This window comes from Aphelocoma coerulescens, chromosome 18, assembly GCF_041296385.1.
Source record: "Aphelocoma coerulescens isolate FSJ_1873_10779 chromosome 18, UR_Acoe_1.0, whole genome shotgun sequence".
Lineage (NCBI taxonomy): Eukaryota > Metazoa > Chordata > Aves > Passeriformes > Corvidae > Aphelocoma > Aphelocoma coerulescens.
This window is the reverse complement of record NC_091031.1, coordinates 979107-997682: the sequence shown is the minus strand read 5'-3', so window position 1 is coordinate 997682 and position 18576 is coordinate 979107. Positions and strand designations below refer to the sequence as shown.

Genomic DNA, 18576 nt, shown 5'->3' with positions numbered 1-18576 from the left:
ACCCTGAAGCAAAGAGACAGGGCGCAGCACTTGGAAAGCCGGGCAGCAGCCGGGCTGGGGCCAGCACGGCGCAGGAAGAGGCACAGCAGCGCGGGCACACAAAGCCCCCGGAGGAGTGATGCAGGCGGCCGGAGGAGGATGCGCTCGGGAAGGCACCGCTCCCGCAGCGGGCTCGGGACGGCAGCACGCCGCCTCCTCCCGGGTATTATTAGCCTGGGAACAGCACAGGGACAGAGCCCAGAGGCACCAGCCCGGCAGCAGTGGTGGGAGCTGGGGGATGGATGCCCCAGTGCCAGCCTGGAGAGCCCCCGGCCCCTCCAGCACAGCCCTGCTACGCCCGGGATGGACCAAGCCCCGCTGCCCACACAGCTCCACAAGTTCCTATCCCAGGGGAAGGGGCAGGACAACGCTCCCCCTCCTGCAGAGCCCCATTTCTGGAAGGAAAGCGCAACCCTGACAGCACCTGAAATAGCAGGAGCACAGGAGCACACACAGACCCCGATGCCCAGAACTCATCCTGCTTAATTTACTAACTGGGCCATCAAGAACGAGAAGGTGAGGAGTGAAAAGAGCTCAGCTCCAGCTAATTTGGTTCAGCAGCACGAGGCCCATCCCGCCGCGGTTCCCTGCAGGATCAGCATGCCTGGGTCAGGCAGTGCCGTGCCCCGGCACGGCGGGCGGGCACGGCTCCAGCCCAGACACACCACAACACAGGGAGAAACCCTGATCTTAGCAACGTGAGAGCTCCGGCTTTCACCAGGATTTAAATACGCAGGTACAAGCCTTATTTACATCCCTGCTCTCAGGCTGGTTTTGCAAGGCTCCTGCTAATTCCTGTGCTCAGGAAAGGCTTGTCTCAGCCAGTCGGAACACGCCGCTCCGCGAGCGCAGAGCCCACGCTCCAAACTTAGTACTCAGAGCTTTATATACTTTATGTAAATATGCTCCGTGTGCCATTGATTTACCCAGAGCCTTGATTTTACACGTTGTTCCATCACAAAATGGCGAGCGACACTCCTTGTTCACGAGGTGGTTTTCAGTTTGGGTTTGCTCAGAATGACAGCGGGCTTTCAGATAACGCCCAGAAAGGCAAATTTAAATAAAAAAGCCTGTTAAATACGCCAGATGCACGGGGGGAAAGTAACACACAAAGCACAGTGTAAGATCTCGGGACTGCACTCCAAGGAGAAGGAAGCTCTGTCTTACCCAGGTGTGAGGCTTCACCTGCAGCCAGGTGCCCACCAGGACCTCAGGGCTGCTGCTCAGGTCCCCCTTCCCCAGGAATGGGGGAAATCGCAGCCACCCCACACTCTGAACCACTGCCAAACACCCTTCTCAGCTTGGCATGACCTGATGCCCTGAAAGGGCTGGGGGAAGGGGCCTCCCTGCCAGGCTCCATGTGCTTGGGCTCAGCAGCCTCCCCAAGACCCCACTGACAAGCACGAACCATTCAAGCATGGCAGTGTAATTTGAGACCTTGATTGAGGCTGTCAGTTTCAAATTCACATTTTAAGAATCGTCTAAATAGAATTCCCAGTTTGAAGGAGGTAAAAAACAAACCCATTTGTGACCCGAGCAGGCAGGGAGGCAGCCAGCGCGGTGGTCGCGCCCAGAGCCAGAGCACACACCAGAGCCACCCAACAGCTCCAGAAAATCTTTTCTGGGTTTCTAGGTTGGAGAGGCCTCAAATAACTCCCCCGTGCCGCCCCCCCCCGCCTCCCGCAGCCACTTCCAATTCACCGGGAGCCGCTGACCTAATTAGCAGTGTCAGCACACAGCGGCGGCTTTGGCACAGGATGCTGCCGCGGGCCGGGCCGGCGGAGCCGCGGCTCCTGCCCGCTCCTGGGGCACCCCGGACCCCCAGAGCCGGGCACACGAGCGCTGCTGCAGGCACGCCGGGCAGTCCCCGCTGCCAAGCCGAACCGAGTGACCCCCGCGGGTCAGACGGAGAGGCAGGAACGCGAGCAGATGAAAAGGGAGCGGGGCTGCTGCCAAGCCCCAGCTCGAGCGGCCGCTGCCGTCCCGCACAGAAAGCCAGGGCACACAGCCCTGCCGCCTCCCCAGCGCCGCAGCGACAGCTCGGGGGGTGGAGATCAAAGAGCAGCTGAGAGGTGCCAAGCCCCGAGTTGTGTGGAGCACACGCTGCTGTCAGCGCAGGTGGAGCCGCACCGAGCTCCAGCCGCGCCTTTGATAAGCACAGCCTCGCTGGGAAATCAGTTCAGACCTTCCCTCCCAGCCAGGGACGTGCAAACACAGGGAACACGAGCCAAGGGCAACGCTGAGCTCTGCCATAGACATCATCACTACAGATCCTTCTTGGTGTGCTTGGCACTGACCAGCCCGAGCAAAGGACCAGCGCCAGGGACAAGAGGAGCTGCCTTGGGGTCACCAGCACACCACAGCCGTGAGTTTTGGGACCAGAAAGCCAAGGGGAGCACGTGGCAGGCACCTTCTATCCAGCAGCGGGAGGGATGCAGAGCAGGCAGGGGCTGTGCCACCACGCCAGCTCCAGCTCTCATCCCAAGGACGGATTGGCCAGGACCAGCAGCACAGAGCAGGGGGAAAAGACAAAGGAAAGGTCAGGGAAGAGAGAGGACTGTGCTGGATCGATGCAGCAGGCTGAAATACCTGGAAGGGGTAAACATGGAGAGAAGGGAGGATTTGTTTAGGGAACCACGAGGGAGAAAAGCTAGAAAGTAATGGGATAAAATAAAAAAAGAAGTTAGGCTGATCAGCAGGGGAAAGAGCATCTGAGCTGGGGAACAGACTCAAGGCAAAGCTGCTGAAACCCCACCACAGCACAGAGGCAAAATGAGCGGAACAAGCAGCCAGGGATCCTCAGCCCTGACAGCTTTTCCTCATTCCCAGAAATTGCTCCTTGCGAGGCAGCTGGCAGGCCCTGGAGCAGCCTCGGGGGAGGCTCTGTCCCCTCCTGGCTCCTGCAGCCCCCACACACGACCCAAGTGTGTCACAGAGGGAGGGAGGTTGGTGTGTCCAGCCAGGCACAGCAATGCTGGATCTGAGCCCGGGGATATCAGAGGCTCTTCCACAGCCGGGAAGGAGAGCAGAGCTCGGGATGAGCCCTCACCCAACCTCTCCTGTAATATGGCAAATAAAGCACTAGCCCCACAGCAAGGAATGGCCACCGCTGGTCACCACGGGAGCCCAAACACATTTCCCTGCCTTCTGCAGGGACACGCACCCTGCAAAACCACAGGAGCCCCCCAGGACCACACAGGCACAGCAGAGCCCTGCACCTTTCCCAGGGAGGGGACAACCCCCCCTGCCCGGGACAGCACCAGCATCCCCAGCCAGGAGAAGGGACGGCCCCGGCCCCTGATGGGCTGCCCACCAGCCTCCCCCGCTTGGCTGCAGCCAGAGCTCCGTGGGGATGCTGGGACACAGCTGCTGATGGTTATCCAAGGTGATGGCAAACGCAGAGCAGATCCTGGGGAGCCAACCCCAAGAGCCAGGGTACTCCAGGGATGCTGGGCTGCCTTCCTCCCCCGGGAAGGGCTGTCTCCCCTCGTTATGGTCACATCTGCAGCAGCCACAGCCCTGCCCTGCTCCTGCCCGGCCCCAGCCACACTCACATGTGATGTTACATAAAATTCAGAGAGCAAAGCAGCAGGGACTGGCTCCAGCCAGCTCTGCAGGCGCTTCACCTTCTCCTGCCTAAGTACGGGAACAGCCCGGATCAGCAGCTCAGTGCACAGGTTTGGTACCCAAACGCTCATGACACAGCCCTGAGCTGCACAGGCACTTCCAGGGAACACTTCCAGGGATGGGGCAGCCACAGCATCTCTGGGCACCCTGTGCCAGGGCCTCACCCTCCTCACAGGGAATAACTTCTCCCCAGTATCCCATCTAACCCTGCCCTCTGGCAGTGGAAGCCATTCCACCCTGTCCTGTCACTCCAGGCCTTGTCCAAAGTCCCTCTCCAGCTCTCTTGGAGCCCCTTTAGATACTGGAAGGGGCTTTTCTTCTATTGCTGGGTTGAGCACATGTCCCCCTTCAGCCTAAATCCCAGCCAAACCTGGAGAGAGTCACCTGGAGCTGCTGAGTCCTTCCCTGTTTGACTTTCACATAAACCTCGTAACCCGGTTTGTGCAAACTCCGTGTCATTTGGAGCTTCCTGACCTACACCTAAAATTATTTCTCCTGATGGGAATATCCCAATGAGGTTTCAATGACAAAAGTTTATAAAACCCCCCAGGTTATTTGGCACAGTGGTACTTAATGCTTAAAACGTTCCCATGGGAGCAGGGGTAGGTGTGGGCAGAGGCTGAGCTTGGCCCCCACTGCCCACCCAGGGTCACCCACTGTCACCTGGGCCAGGCACAGCCTCTCAGGGCAAACACCCAGCCCCAGCACTGCTGAATTACAGCCAGTTTCGTCTCAGCACGATGCAGAAATCCAATTGCTCACAGTGCTAATATGATTTGATAAATACTTTGAACCAACATAACTTCATTGCCGAGCTGCTGATTCAATCCAGGTCCCAAACCCATCATGACCTTGATTTCATGGCCTGATCACAACCAGCCTTTAATGAAATTACAGCACTTGAGCTTCCTTGGTGATTGTTTAATCTTAATATTGTTTTCATTCTTCTTCATCAGAGATGTGAAGTGAATGGAATTGGTTTGTTCTCCTGGTTTTCAAAACAGGTCAAGCCCCATCTCAGTCACTCCACGAGGAGGATGAGCCACGTGAGGCAGGCGGCTCTCAGCCCTCACTCCTCGTGTGGAACAGCAGCTCGGGACTGATCCATAAGGAATAAAAGCCTGGCTTATTGTGACATTCAGCAGCAACAACCCCCAACCACAGCATCACTCCTGACCAGGACAGACAGGGCTTGGGAGCTGCAAAATCACTGATGGCACTTGGAGCTGATGGTTTAGAGCTACGTGAGTTGTCTGGGCTGCAAACCACGAGGTGTTTTAACTCCTCAGCCACTTAATGCTGCAACACTCGTCCTCATCTGGGAAACTCCATAAAACCAGCACGAGACAGTGGCCAGGTGATGTGGGACTTGCAGACACGCCTGGACCAGCTCTCTCCATGCAACGAGGGGCTGATGGAGCTCAGAAGAAGCCTCCTGCAAGAGTCTGTGAGCATCACCTCCTCAACCCCTTGCTGCAGAGCTGCTGCTCCCCAGCCACTGCTGTGTGCAGCCCCTGCTGAACTCCAGTATTTATTTCTGCTCTATAAAGGGGGAACATCTGAATGGAACAGGTGAGATGTGTGGGCTGCTGCCCCGGGCTCTCTGATTGATTTAGCAGAGTGTGGAGACACAGCCACGCTGGTGCCCTTGCCCAGACAAGGGCTGTCCTCTGCCAAAACCAGAGCCTGGATGGCCCCAAACCCGCTCTCACTTTGACAAATGTTACATAAACCTGGAGGTCCCTGCAGGACAGTCCTGCTGCTTCTACCAGGCATCTCACCCACCCATCTCACTGGCAGGTGATGACAAGATGTGGTCACTCCACAAGTGGTGAAGAGGCAGAAAGGAGCAGCTCTGCTTCCTGGAGCATTAAATATGAAGGAAGATGATGACAGAGCATCAGACTCCTGGCTGGCGGCTGCTCCAGCAGCTTCACAGGGATGAGCCTTCAGAAGAGCAAGATGTTATTGCTGCCTTGGAGGAGGTGACACTTCCACCAACAGCAGCTTCTCCCACAGGGAGAGAAGGAACCAGCCACAGCCCATTAGGAGACTCCAGCCAGCCCTGGCTGATGGGTCTGTGGTCCCCAGGCACCAGCCTGGTGCAGCCGTCAGCATCCCAAAGCCATCCCCAGGTGCTGGAGCAGCTCTGAGGAGACCACCAGGGGTTTGGCAAGTGGCCACAGGGGTGGCTTTGGGCCAGCTCAGCAAACCAGGCTGCTCTGCTTTAACCGGGCTGAGAAAAGCAAAGCCCCACAAAGCTCTGTAGATGCGCCCGATCCACTCAAACCTGGTTTCAGTTCCTCAAAGCCCCAAACAAGGCTCTCTCCTCACGCCAGCACCAACACCCACACACTTCCAGGCTGGGCCCCACTTGCTGCAATTCCCCCCCTCTCCAATGCCCAGGCAGAAGTAACAGCAGCGTCGGGGGTGGCCCCAAACACTCTTTTTCTGCTGAGGAAACACCAGCTCTGCAGTCAGCGGAGAAGAGAGGGGAACTGCCCTCCCAGCCGCATTCAGCAATTTTAACTTTGTATTTAGATCTAAGGCACAGCAAACCCCCGCCGAGCGCAGCAGAGCAGCCACGGAGTCACGGCATATTCTGACTTGGAAGGGGCTCATAGCTCTGTAAGCTCAAAAGCCATCATAAGGCTTTTTCGGAGATAAGCACTTCCTAAATACTTACTGCTGAAAGATTAAAGGGAATGAGCGTCTGATCCCGTTTCCCTGCCCGGAGAGCTGTGCTAACAGGGCTGCCCCACGGATTCCCTCCTCCTCCCGCTCGGGGTGTGGGATGGGGATCCCTGCCCCAGGGTTTGGCAGGACAGGGCTGGCTCTGGCAGCAATTCCCTTCTGTTGTCCCTGTCAGCAGCTCTCACAGGTGGGGGGAAGAGAGGTTTGATCCCCGTGTCCCCCCACACCGAGCTCGGGGCCTGACAGGGCTTTTCTTGCTCAGCAGGAATTTCAAAGCTGGGACTTGTGGAGATGCCATGCTCAGAAGTGGTTTCAGCTGCCCAGCCCTGGAGAACACAGCAGAGCCCCCGCCACAGCAGGCTGGACACAGAGGAGTGTGTGCTGGCACCTTCCAGCCCTGCTCCGGCACCTCCCAGCCCCGCTCCGGCTGTGCCACCCTGGCACCTCCCAGAGCTCTGGCTCCACGCAGAACCCACAGGCCAAGCCACAGCAGATGACAGCGGCTGCATTCTTCTCCTTCAGTGCTTGTTCTGATCCTCAGCACCATTTCCCAAATTTCAACGCAATTAAGGATGTCACTTCCCCAGCACAAACCTCACTGTAACTCTCTGCTGGAGACTAAATGCCACTAAATGCCATTAAATTCACCCCCACGAGCAAAGTGCCACCAGTGTGCAGATCTCCTTCAGCAGACACAGATCTCTGACGTGTGAAGAAACAACACACACCCCCTGCCCTGGAGACAAGACGAATTCCTGGCTTCACGAATTCATCTTCCCCTTTCCAAGCACCACTTGTGCCTCCATTGTTCCGTGGCAGCAGCACTCGACTGTCAGCCAGGGCATGTTGGTGCATCAATTACCCCTGCAAGTCTGCCTGGATCAGCCATGCTCGGGGCAAAGCTCAAAGTGAAGTCTGCAGAGTGCAGAGGACACAAACTCCTGCTGCGGATCCATCGGGGACCCGAGTGGGATCCGCCAGGGACCCGAGTGGGATCCGCCGGGGACCCGAGTGGGATCCATCAGGGACCCGAGTGCCACAGCCCCTCGGCACTGCCAGGACGTGCCCTGCATGCTCCTCAGTGAGACCCCACCCTGCCTCTCCCTTTGTGGGGAGCTCTGACTCCCCGCCGTGCCCACCCCTCAGCGCAGCCCCCGGAGGGACCCCGGCCCCCGAGCGCGGTGCCCACACGCATCACACCGCGCTGATTCACCGCAGCCGCCCCCAGCGCCGCCCCCGCGGGCGGGGGAAGGGGCACAGGCACGGAAAACACACAAGAAAACAGCCTCCCGGGGACGGTAGATGAGGCACGGCAGGAATTAATGATCCGCTGGGGTCATTCGTGAAGGCAAAGGGGAAAAGCAGCGGGAGCGGTGGATGGAGCAGGGTCAGAGAGGGCAGCTCCAGCCCCACTCTGCAGCGTGGCCACGGGAACAGCCCGTTCCCACCGCTGGCTGCCACCCCCTGCCACCCACACCTCCCCAGCCCAGCGGCACCCCCAAAGCTGCCGCGCCCCTTCCTCTAAAGAGAGCAGCAAATCCTTCCCCAGGTGTTTGCCACAGCCCAGCCACCCCCACGGGCAGCACCGAACACCCACCCGTGTCCCCCCACCCGCTGCTCGTGCCCCCAGCCCGGGCTCCTACCTGCAGCTCCTTGTCCGAGTACTTCTGCGGGTTCTTGCTGCCCTGGCTCTTCTTGCGAAGTTTCTTCAGCTCTGCCTGGCACTTGTCAAGGGAGTCCCCCTTGCTCCTCTGCTCCGTCTGGTATTTCTTCAGCGCAGCCTGGATGTGACAGGAGAAAGTTCTGAGCTTTGGCCACAGCTCCTGCTGCCAAGGGGTTACAGAAACAAGCAGAGCCCCTGGAAAAGGGGGATCCCCAAGGCCCAGAGAGCAAACAGGGAACAATGCTGTCCTGTGCGTGGTGACATGTGTGACAGTCTGTAACCAGGGGCAGGAGCCGTGGCAGGACATAACGTCCCCGAGCAGGGAGCAGGTGAGGGGGGACACCCAGGGACACCCGAGCCCAGGGTTGTGCCAGACTCACACACACACATAACTCACACTCAGGTACCGGGAGTCCAGCTCCACCTTCTGCTCCAGCTGCGTCAGGAGCTCGTTGTGGAAGGACTTGAGCTGCAGGGAGAAAGAAAACACACGGTGCTTGTGGAGGGCTGGCAGAGCCTGCCTGGGGAGCAGCAGATGGCACCAGGGATGGCACTGGAGCGGGGCTGCACAGGCTGAGAGCAGCAAGGGACAGACTCAGAGAGGGCCCAGCAGGGCAGAAGAGGATGCCCAAGCAATGCAGACCCTTCGGAGCTCAGCAAATCCATGTCAGAGGGGCTGGTGTCATCTGGACACGGCATGGAAAAGCACTTGCACCGACAGAGACCCCGGCACGCCAGGCTGGGCACTCACCATCTCCTCCAGCTGGTTCTGGATCTGCCTGTGCACCTCTGCCATCTGGAAGAGCACGTCCCCTGCAGAGGCAAGACACAGGAGGGGTTTGAGGCACTGAGCTCAGGGGACATCCCGGGGCTGGGGCAGGCAGCACTCTGCTGGCAAGGAGGGGTCCCCAGCCAGACCCAGGGGGCTCCTGGAGTGCCCCCCGTGCCCACCTTTGGGGAGCTGCAGTGAGACAATGCTCACCTGAGACACTTGGACAAACAGGGAAACCCTGTGCAGCAGGAAGGGGAGCAAGGACGAGCAGCAGCAGGACCCCAGCACCAGGGGCAGCCCTTGTTCCCCAGGCGCAGCACAGGGACAGGGACAGCCCTGGCACTCGGTGCAGGTCACAGGACACAGGGCTAAGCCCTGGGGTGCTGCTTGCCTCAAAACCACCAGACCTGTTTGGCCCCAGGGGCTGAGCCAGGGCTGCCACTGCCGCCAGTGCCGTGGGCCAAGGGATCCCCACTGCAGCCAAGGAATCCCAGCTCTGTTCTGCCACTTCCTTCAATTTTTCTTTTCCAGTGCAGGACTCCAGCCCCACACCCAGTGCTGTTCTGGAGGAAGGACCGTGTCCTGGCTCAGCAGAAGCCCCAGCGTGGCTGGAGCCAGACACACACACGGGAGCATCTTTTAGGAATGCAGCCAGCACTAAGAGCCCTGTCCTGGATCAGAGTGCGCCTTGGGGACAGCTCAGCTGTGTCAGCTCTTTTCAGGGCTGAGTTTGGAAGCTTTTCCTTCTAGCATGGCAGGTTGCAGCTTCCCAAGAGGCTCCCAACCTCTGTGGAGCTATTTGCAAATGAAAGCCGGCATCTCACTGGGGCAAGGGAACAAGTGGGACCCTCACCCAGCACAGCTGGCGCCAGCCCCAGCTCCAGCCTGGCCCCCCATGTCCCCCCACACCCCTGGGCACATGGGCCAAGAGCCAGCCGAGGGTCAACACCCCCAGCTGACCAGGAACAACCTGCCTCAACATTTCTTTGGTCTCCTGGCTGGAGCAATTCGTACTTTGCACCATACCCCGTGTCTCAAGCCCTTCTGCAAACATTAAAATCCGATCCCTTGGCAGGCACCGGCCCCTCTGCCGCAGTGACAGAACCGGCTGTGGCACCGGCTGCTGGCAGGGCCACTGTCCCTCTGTGCCCCCTGAGAGAGCAGCGATGCCCAGGGCACCCCCACAAAGAGAGAGGTGACCAGATGGCAGAGCCAACAGCTCTGCTCCTTCCCCACAAGGAAACCGCGTGCTGAGATTTCCACCGAGCTGGCCGTGACTTTTCCAGCCGGTTCTCCAGGTGCTGAGCCAAGGGGAACACTCACACCCAGCCACCACACACGTCTGCAGCGTCACACGAGAGCAGAGAGGTCCAGGCAAGGGGTCACCACCACAGGAGTGCCAGGAAATCGCTCTGGCTTGGGCTGTGACAGCTCAATGGTGGGAAGTGCCTGAATTCCCACTGTAAGGAGGCCCTGACGTCACACCGAGCTGGCTTTTTCAGGGCTATCAATGCAAGAGTGGCTCTCTCATTATTCCCAAAGCTTGCACCACCCCCCTGTCCCTCTCCCTTCCCGTTTGGCTGGAGTGGGAATCCCTGGAGTGCCAGCATGGGGCTGGCCGGGAGCTCTGGTCACTGTCCCTGAGCTCCTGACCCACCCGAGAGTGGGGACTGGGGCACCCAGAAATAACATCCATATCCCCAAACCCAGCCCTGGGTACCCCTGCCCTGGGACAAGAGGCCTCTGCCCTCCTCCCACATTCCTCTCCCAGGGAACTGGCCCATTCCCAGCAGCCGGGGTGGCTCGTGGTGCGTCTCTCAGCACCGATATCCATCTTTGGGTTCGATTTCTCCTCCACCACCACCCCCTCGGCTCCTATCGGGGCGTTCCAGCCCCACATCAAAGCCAGCAGCGCACCGAGCCTTTCCCGCAGCACAGCCTCGCTGTGTGCCAGCCTGGAGAGGGGACACTGCTGTCCCCCCGTGCTCAGCCCAGCACCACGAGCCCAAGTCGAGCCCCCAGAGCAGCAGGGATGGTGCAGGAAGGCAGCTGGACGGCCGCCCAGAGCCTCATGAGCTTCCTCTGGAGCCTCTCCCCAGCCTCTGCCAGCACTGGAAGCCCAGCTGGGTGGCAGGATTTGAACTAAATCCCCTAAAACCAGCAGCAGCACGGTGTGAATTCCCACAGAGCCCCTCTGACACCCCGACACCCGCACGCCGTGAGCTGCTTCACAAAAACCTACACACCATGTGAGACTTCGACAGACACCTCGCCCCAAAGCCAACCCAGAGCTGCAGGGATGAAGTTAAACTGTGACTAAGGGATACCACGGCAGCTGGAAAGGCTCGATATCCCAAAACCTGGCTCGGAAAAGAATCCGTGGCACTGTGCCAGGGGTACCACCGTGAAATGCTGGGGGGAGCAGCGCACGGAGCTCAGCGGCAGGGCTGGCACCGCGGCGCGGGGCACACGCCCTGGCAGCAGCACGGCCGCCCACGCCACGGGCGTTCCGCATCGGCTGCCAGAGGGATTTGCGAGTTGAACACCTCAACTCCCACTGCGCAGCGGGACAGGAGCTCAGGTCACCCCGTGAGCTGCACCGAGCTGCCAAAACACACATCCTGCAGGTGAAGAACCCCCGGGTGAAGCATCTCACCCACACCCAGAGGTACTAAGAGAGCCGGGGAAGGGCAGGAGGCAGAGCCGGGGTTTCTCCCCTCCCCGCAGGCTGCCGAGCACGCGGGGAGGAGGAGCTGCTGTTTGCGGCTGACTCACAGTATCGTTCTGGGAGCAGAACTATAGGAGCTATTGTGGGCCCTTCCCTTCCACACCCAGCCCACAACAGGCAAACAGGTTGTTCCACATCCCTCCCATCCCTGCTGGCACCACGGGAGCCAGCTGCCCCTCCAGAAGGTGTAGCAGTGGGAACCCAGCTCTCAGGGGTTTGCTCTGGAGTTGCCTGAGACTCAAGGCTGGTTTTTGACCCTCCTCTAAAACAGCATACAGGCCATTTTAAATTAAAATACCAACTATGCATTAATCAAGGAGCCAGATTGCTCAGAGACAGAACATGCTGATGCTGGTGCAGGGCTGGAGCAACCCAGGCTGTCCTGCAAGGGCAGCAGGAGATGGTGGCCAGTGGCCAGGGGACCATCTCCCACCAACCACACCATCACCCACCAACAGCACCGTGGCTGCCCCAGCTCCCAGGGTCAGGGCTTGGGCACGTCCCCTAAAAAACAGCCAGCAATAACCTTGCTCACACAACACCTCGGTGCTGAAGATCTGATGCAGCCAGATTTAAGGCAAAACCAAGTGTAGGGAGAGGTGGCACTCAGGGACACGGTTAATGGTGGACTCGGTCAGCAGCTGGGCTCAGTGATCTCGAGGGCTTTTCCAACCTAAACAATTCCACTGAAAGCTTCTGCAGTGTTTTTGGCTCTTCCCCTCACACCAGCACATCGTGACCCGGGCTCACAGACCCAGCCCAAGCAGCTCCCAGGTGCCAGGGAGAAGCAATTCCAGCCCCGCGCCTCACCCGGCCGAGGCTCTGATCCGCGAGTGCCGACGTTCCGTGTGACAGCTGGGAAGATCCCTGTGCTGGGAAGATCCGCGTGCAGGGGAAGGAGACGAGTGTGGGGAAACAATCAGCTTCTCCACGCTGACTCATCTCTTTCCTCTCCACAACGGTTTCACTCCTGCCAGCCCCAGAGCACCGGGCGATGTGCTGATAATTCATCAGCGACTCGTCAGCGCTTCGAGCTCAGCGCCGCTCCAGCCCCGCCTGGCACAGCTTAAGGCGTCTTTCATTTGTTTATTAAGAGACCAGGTAAAGGGAAAAGCAGAAGCTTCCCAAGGCACCCCGGCTTGGGTTCCCAGTTCCCAGTAACTGGCTCCCTCAGGCTGGGCAGTTGCCACTGACACTTTCACCAGGGGTACATCAGAGACCGGGATGTTCCGTGCCCCCCACGCTCCCCCTGGCTGAGGGCCAGTCCTGGATCTGTACCAGGATGCACAGACCAGTGAGTGCCCAGTGCCCAGCTGCTCTGGCAGGAGCTATACTGGTGGCACTGGGTTAATTAGCAGAGAACACACCCTCACACAGCCCACCTGGCCCCACGTGATCCGATCCCTCCGGCACGCCGGCGGCTCCAGAGGGGAAGCAAACACCTCCAGGACCTGGAGCTGGCCATACACCCCGCCAAAACCGCTCCTCAAACCTGCCAAACTCCCCCCATTGCTGATGGATGGCAGAAACCAGCCCATGGACACACACAGGACACCTCCATTCCCCCAGAAGGAGGGAGCATCCCTGCAGGATCCTTCCCAGGCACAGTGCCGGGGCACACGGCAGGTGGGAATCCTGGAAGTTGTCACCATCACCAGGGAAGGTGAAACCCAGACGTTACACACATCTGCCACACGTTGGGAGCCCTAGCCAGGCCACATGGTCCTCACAGATGCTCATTTACAACCCTCCACCACCACGTACCAAACACAGGTTGGTGAGAACGAGCCTTGGCCGTCTGCTCCTCATGGGAGGGATGGAGGCAGTGGAAAAGCCCCATCCCAAAGCAGCAGAAGGCTGTGAGAGGACTGTCTTCTATTTCTGCACCCTTAGCAAGCCCATTCCTGCAGCTTCCTTTCTTCCACTGGCACAAAGCTGTTACCCACAAGGTGTTAAGTGCATTGTTAAACCCAAATTTAAAGGATCGAGCAAAAAGATCTCGGCTCCCAGCCAGGAGCTCACCTGCACAGCAGAGGGGCCTCACTGCAGGGACACTCCGCCACAAATCACAGGACAATATTTTCTGGAGTTCTGTGTCATCCTGGGCACTGCTCTGACTGGTTCCCAGTGGACACCAGCAGCTCCGCTGGTCCCAAACCACACTCAGCCACCACCAGCTCCAGCAGTCCCCGATCCCCCTTGGAGCTCCACACTGACCTTTGGCACCTGTGGGATCTATATCTGCACCTCTGCTGCTGCAGGAAGCATCGACCCAAAACAACCACAAATCCAATTAACAGATTAATCCCTGTTCCCAGAGGAGCCGGCGCAGCACAAAGCTCCGGGACAGACCCGGAGCTGCAGGGCAGAGCCTGAGCTCAGGGATGCCCCTGGATCCCTGGAAGTGTCCAAGGCCAGGCTGGACAGGGCTTGGAGCACCCTGGGATAGTGGAAGGTGTCCCTGCCCATGGCAGGTGGTGGCACTGGATGAGCTGTAAAGTCCCTTCCCATCCAAGCCATGACGGTGCCACCTCTGATTTTATTGTGGAAATAAAAAGCCATTATGTGCCAGGGGCTCCTTTCAGCTCAACAATGGCTGAGTAATTGCTGCCTGTGCTGCCCTTTCACAGCCTGTGTGTCACCCAGAGCAGCTTCACCCATCCAAGGGGCATTCCAGAAACAACTGCTGAGCACAATCCACCTCCAGCCCTGGAGGTGTTTCCTGCAGGTGCTGCTCAGCCCCAGCATCCCGGGAGAAACGTCTCCAGCTCTGCTCACCAGGAGAAGAAAACCCCTTTCCCTGACTTTGTCATGGCCTAGTTTTCAAGGACAAAAGAAACTACATTTTGAGCAGCATCCAAGGGACCTAAGCAGGAGCTGGACAAGGGCCAAAGTCACCTGAGGACTCGTGCATGAGGCTGGAGCTTCTTGGAAGGGGCTACAAACCACTCCAGGACTGAGCTGGGAACAAGCCTTCCCTGGTCAGACACACACTCCTCACACCAGCTCATCTGCCCTAGAGTCACTGCCACAACCATCAAGGGGGTGAAGAACAGCCCAAGGAGCCTCTGTCAAGGACCTGTGGGCACAGACCTAATCCCAACCACCAGGGACTGGCCAGCAGGGAACTGCACAGAGCAAAGCGACTCCTCTGCTGCTCCCGGACAACAACAGCTCCACCCTGGACCTGCTCAGAGCAGCACTGGGGTTAAGAACACCCCAAAGCCCCGACTCTGCACACCCCAAACCTCAGCAGTGGGGTTCAGACAGCCCCACCAGACACTTGCACCCAAAACCTCAGCCCCCAGAGCCGATTACCGCTCAAGCGCGTGGTTATCGCCACTTCTCCGTTCCCACACGGGATTATCCCGTCTACGCACGGTTCCTAAAATCTGATGGGGAATTCAGGAAAAATGCACAGTGCTAAGCAGCCCCGTGGGCAGCCAGCAGCTGAGCCCAGAGCAGTGCTCCAGAGGGCTCCGTGTTCCATGGGACAAATGGGCAGCACCATCAGAGGGCTGGGACACCTCCTGCCCCAGAAAGGCACCAGGAAAGCACCCAGGTTAGGAAAGAGAGGGTTTTGGAGGAAAAACAAGGATCTCCGGTTTTTGTCCATGGAGGCTGGAAACACAAGCTGCAATCCTGACCAGAGCATCCCATGGTCCTGGCTGACATCTTGAAGCAGTTTTCCCTATAAACTCATGGAAGGAAATCCCACTCAGGGAGGGAGCTGGGGGGCACAACATTAATGGAAGCAGCAATTAAGAGAATTCCTATTTACTGTTCTAAAACGAATTCCCCATCCCTGGCAGTGTCCAAGGCCAGGCTGGATGGGGCTTGGAGCACCCTGGGACAGTGGAATGTGTCCCTGTCCATGGCAGGGGTGGGACTGGAGGGGCTTTAAGGTCCCTTCCAGCCCAAACCGTTTCGGGATCCTATGAAATAACCCAGAGCTCCTTTCCGGCACTATTGGCATTCCCAGCCCAGGGAGCGATAAGGCAAAGGTGTTCCCAGGAAAAGCTGCACCTCTGGCGAGCACAGCCCCCACACAGAACATTTCTCAGCCCCTGTTTACACATCTGCTGGGAGGGGGCTGTGTCCCAGCTGTTATCAGCTCCACCGAGCTGCAGCCAGAAATTTTATCTCAACTTTCTCCTGCTCAGAGCAGCTGCCACAGCAAATATCAGCAGGATCAACAGAGCACGGGGCTGAGGAGCAGCTGGAGCCGCCAGGAGCCTGCCTGAGGTGTGTCCACACCAAGAGGGGAAGGAGCAGTGATCTGGAAACATTTTAAACCCCAAAATACTCGAGCCACACATGGGGAGACGGCACTAAGGACATCAAACCCTTGTCCTTTGGTGAGGAGCCAGGGCCAGAAGTCCCCAAATCCAGGTTTGAAGTGCGAGCAAACCTGGAGCTGCTCTGGAGAGCCAGCCCCCTGATAAGGCTGCCCCAAAGTTCCCTTCCTGGAGGGCAGAGCTGGGTGTCCCTCAGCCCAGAGAGGCAGCAGCAGCTCCCTGCAGGCTCTGCACAGCCCTCGCGGCGCACACAGGGCTCTTTGTTTTATTTATTAAACAGGAGCAGATTGCTCCAGGCAGCTTTAATCCACGACTCGGTTTCCATAGACACTTACTGCTTTCCCAGCACAACTCCGAGGCAGCAGCAGGGCTGGGGGGAGCGAGGTCTGACACCAAATCCAGAGCCCAGGGGCTGCTCCCCGACTCCTTCAGCCTTTAGAGTCGTTCCAGCTCAACCTCCCTGCTAATTGCCTGCCCCAGAGAGACGCTTTAATGAGCACTTTGCCATCGCCGCTGAGCCAGAGCTGCGGGAGGGAGAAGGAGGAGGAGGAGGGGGGGGGTAGGAAGGGTTCACCTGGGACTGCACAGACACGAGAGCAAAGCCCATCTCACTCTGTGAGAGCCTTAACAAAGTGCAGCATCCCAAGGGGAGCGGGAGAATCACCTCGAACCATGGGGGGAGCCGGGAGGGTCACCTCGAACCCTGTGGCTGGAGGTGGGAGAACACAGGAGTCATGTCCGGGCAATAGGGAGACTGGGAAAGCAGCTCCCAAAGGATTTACTGGAGAAATAAGTGTGAGAAAGGGGAGGGAGGCACCGAGCGTCACAGCTCGTGACGTTTGCTGTCGATTGAGCAAACACAAGTCCCTGGCAGTGGCACAGGGAGGCTCCAGCTGCACGCAGGGTACAGTCCCAGCCCCACCCACACGGGCTGACCTCCACCAGCACAGCCCCTGCCCAGTGCAGCCAACCTGCCCCCTCCAGATTCCTCCCTCTCCCTTTCCCCTCCAGAGGCTCCTGATGGGCAGCACAGCCCCAGCTCCCGGGTCGAAATCTGCTGCTTCTCCTTTGCAAAGGAAGACAAAACCACCCCAAAAGCTGCTCTCCAAAAACGCCACAAGCCAAACCCCTGACACCGAGAGTACCAGGGGGTTTTCCAAACTGCATTTACAGTAAATACAGAGACACTTCCACCACTGAGACGAGGCAGGAGCAGCTCCACACTGAGCTTGTTCTCCCCGGCAGCACCAAAGATCCATTTCATTGCTGGGCTGGGAATCTGCAACTCCGTTTAGCAGCAAACTGGGGACTTACCCAATTCTTTTGATCCTTGGCTTTCACTGGCCAACTCTCCCATCTTCACCAGAGCATCAAAGTACCCTTTTGCTGCATATGTCATGCCTAAAAAGCACCAAGAAATGGAGGTTACGTTCTCCTTAATGGCTGTTAGAACTTCTGGGGCACTCAGGAGATGCTAGACACTAGAATAGGTATTACCTCAAGGGCCTTAACCCCACAGGGAAGGATCACACAACAAACAGAGGAAAAGTGAGCAAAGAAAGCTGGAGCAGTGAGATTACAGGGTAATTTAGGATTAAAAAAAGGTACGTGCAGGACTGTGGTGGTTTTCACTGCAGTGCAAGCATCAGGCTGCTACTGCTGCTCAGAGAAATCACTGCGGAGTAATTGAATATCACAGACTTTCATTATAGTTCAGCCTTGTTTGTTGACATTCCAGCTACACACTTGACTCTAATCAGATAAGCAGGGGGTTTCCTCTAATCACAGAACACGCTGTACAGCCCCAGCTCCAGCCTTCCAACGCTGCCTCTGCTCTGGCTCCTGGGTTCAGCACTTCCTCCAGCTGCCCCCCAGCTCAGGGATCCGAGGGGAAAGGATGACCCAAGCCAAGTTAAAAATTACAGGAAGATCCTTGGCTCCAAAGCGTTTTCACAGCAGGGATGTGAGAAAAACACAAACCCAGTGATCACACTGGGAATCCTAAATGCCATGGCTGGGGGGAGAGGGCAGCACGGGGTAAACAGATCCACCTCCCAGGTAATTAAGGCTGAGTTATCAGTAGAGTATTTCAGAAGAATAAATAAAAAACATAGTCCCAAGGGTAACCCATTCCCCCATCAGACCCTGCCTCTGCTCCCTTCCCTGCAGGAACCAGCAGGGAAAGCACCCCCAAATCATGAACCCCACTCGGCTGGCACCCCTGGGAGTTGCTGGGAAAGGCTGCTGCTTGTGGGGGTGCCCTGTGCCCCTTCCCCGGGGAGCAGAGTGCAGCGGGCCGGGGTGGACGGGCACTTCCCCGTCACAGCTGGGTGATCCATTAAATCCCAGTTCAAACCAGTGCCCAGCGCTGGCAGGACACAGCGCCCGGGGCAGCGCCGGCACCCGGGAACAGGGGGAGGGCTGAAAGAATCCTCACGGAAACAGCCGGGAGCCTCACCTGGCTCGTGGGAAAGAAAACGCGCTGCAGGCAGGGAGCAGGAGCAGCGATCCTTTCCCAAAGGTTGGATCCCAAACCCTGGATCCCAAACCCTGGCTCGTAAGAGCATGAGACACCAAAGTGGTTTTCCCCCCGCTGGGTGAAGATGATGAGAGACTCTCCCCCACAGGCATTTTCACTGGATTATTAAAAAATAAAATCCAAGAGGCACGTGCAACTCTGAAGGGAGCAGAGCCCTCCCTGGAAAAACACAGCTCTGGGTCGAGCAAAGCTTAAACCTCCTCAAAACCCAGCTGA

At 58.1% G+C, this 18576-nt stretch overlaps 1 protein-coding gene across 7 annotated transcripts in view; it reads right to left on the bottom strand.

Annotated features, from left to right (window-relative positions):
• The window catches only part of BAIAP2 (BAR/IMD domain containing adaptor protein 2), a 39764-nt gene that overhangs the window by 13237 nt on the left and 7951 nt on the right, over nucleotides 1–18576 (bottom strand). For 6 of the 7 annotated variants that reach the window (XM_069032699.1, XM_069032695.1, XM_069032693.1 and 3 more), the window contains exons 3-6: nucleotides 17136–17222; nucleotides 8775–8836; nucleotides 8421–8492; nucleotides 8004–8141 (exon numbers count right to left, since the gene is read on the bottom strand). In XM_069032699.1, coding sequence (XP_068888800.1) covers nucleotides 8004–8141; nucleotides 8421–8492; nucleotides 8775–8836; nucleotides 17136–17222 — 359 coding nt within the window. Of the gene's footprint in view, nucleotides 1–8003; nucleotides 8142–8420; nucleotides 8493–8774; nucleotides 8837–13545; nucleotides 13639–17135; nucleotides 17223–18576 lie in introns of those variants that run through there. The other variant, XM_069032698.1, reaches the window with a different exon arrangement.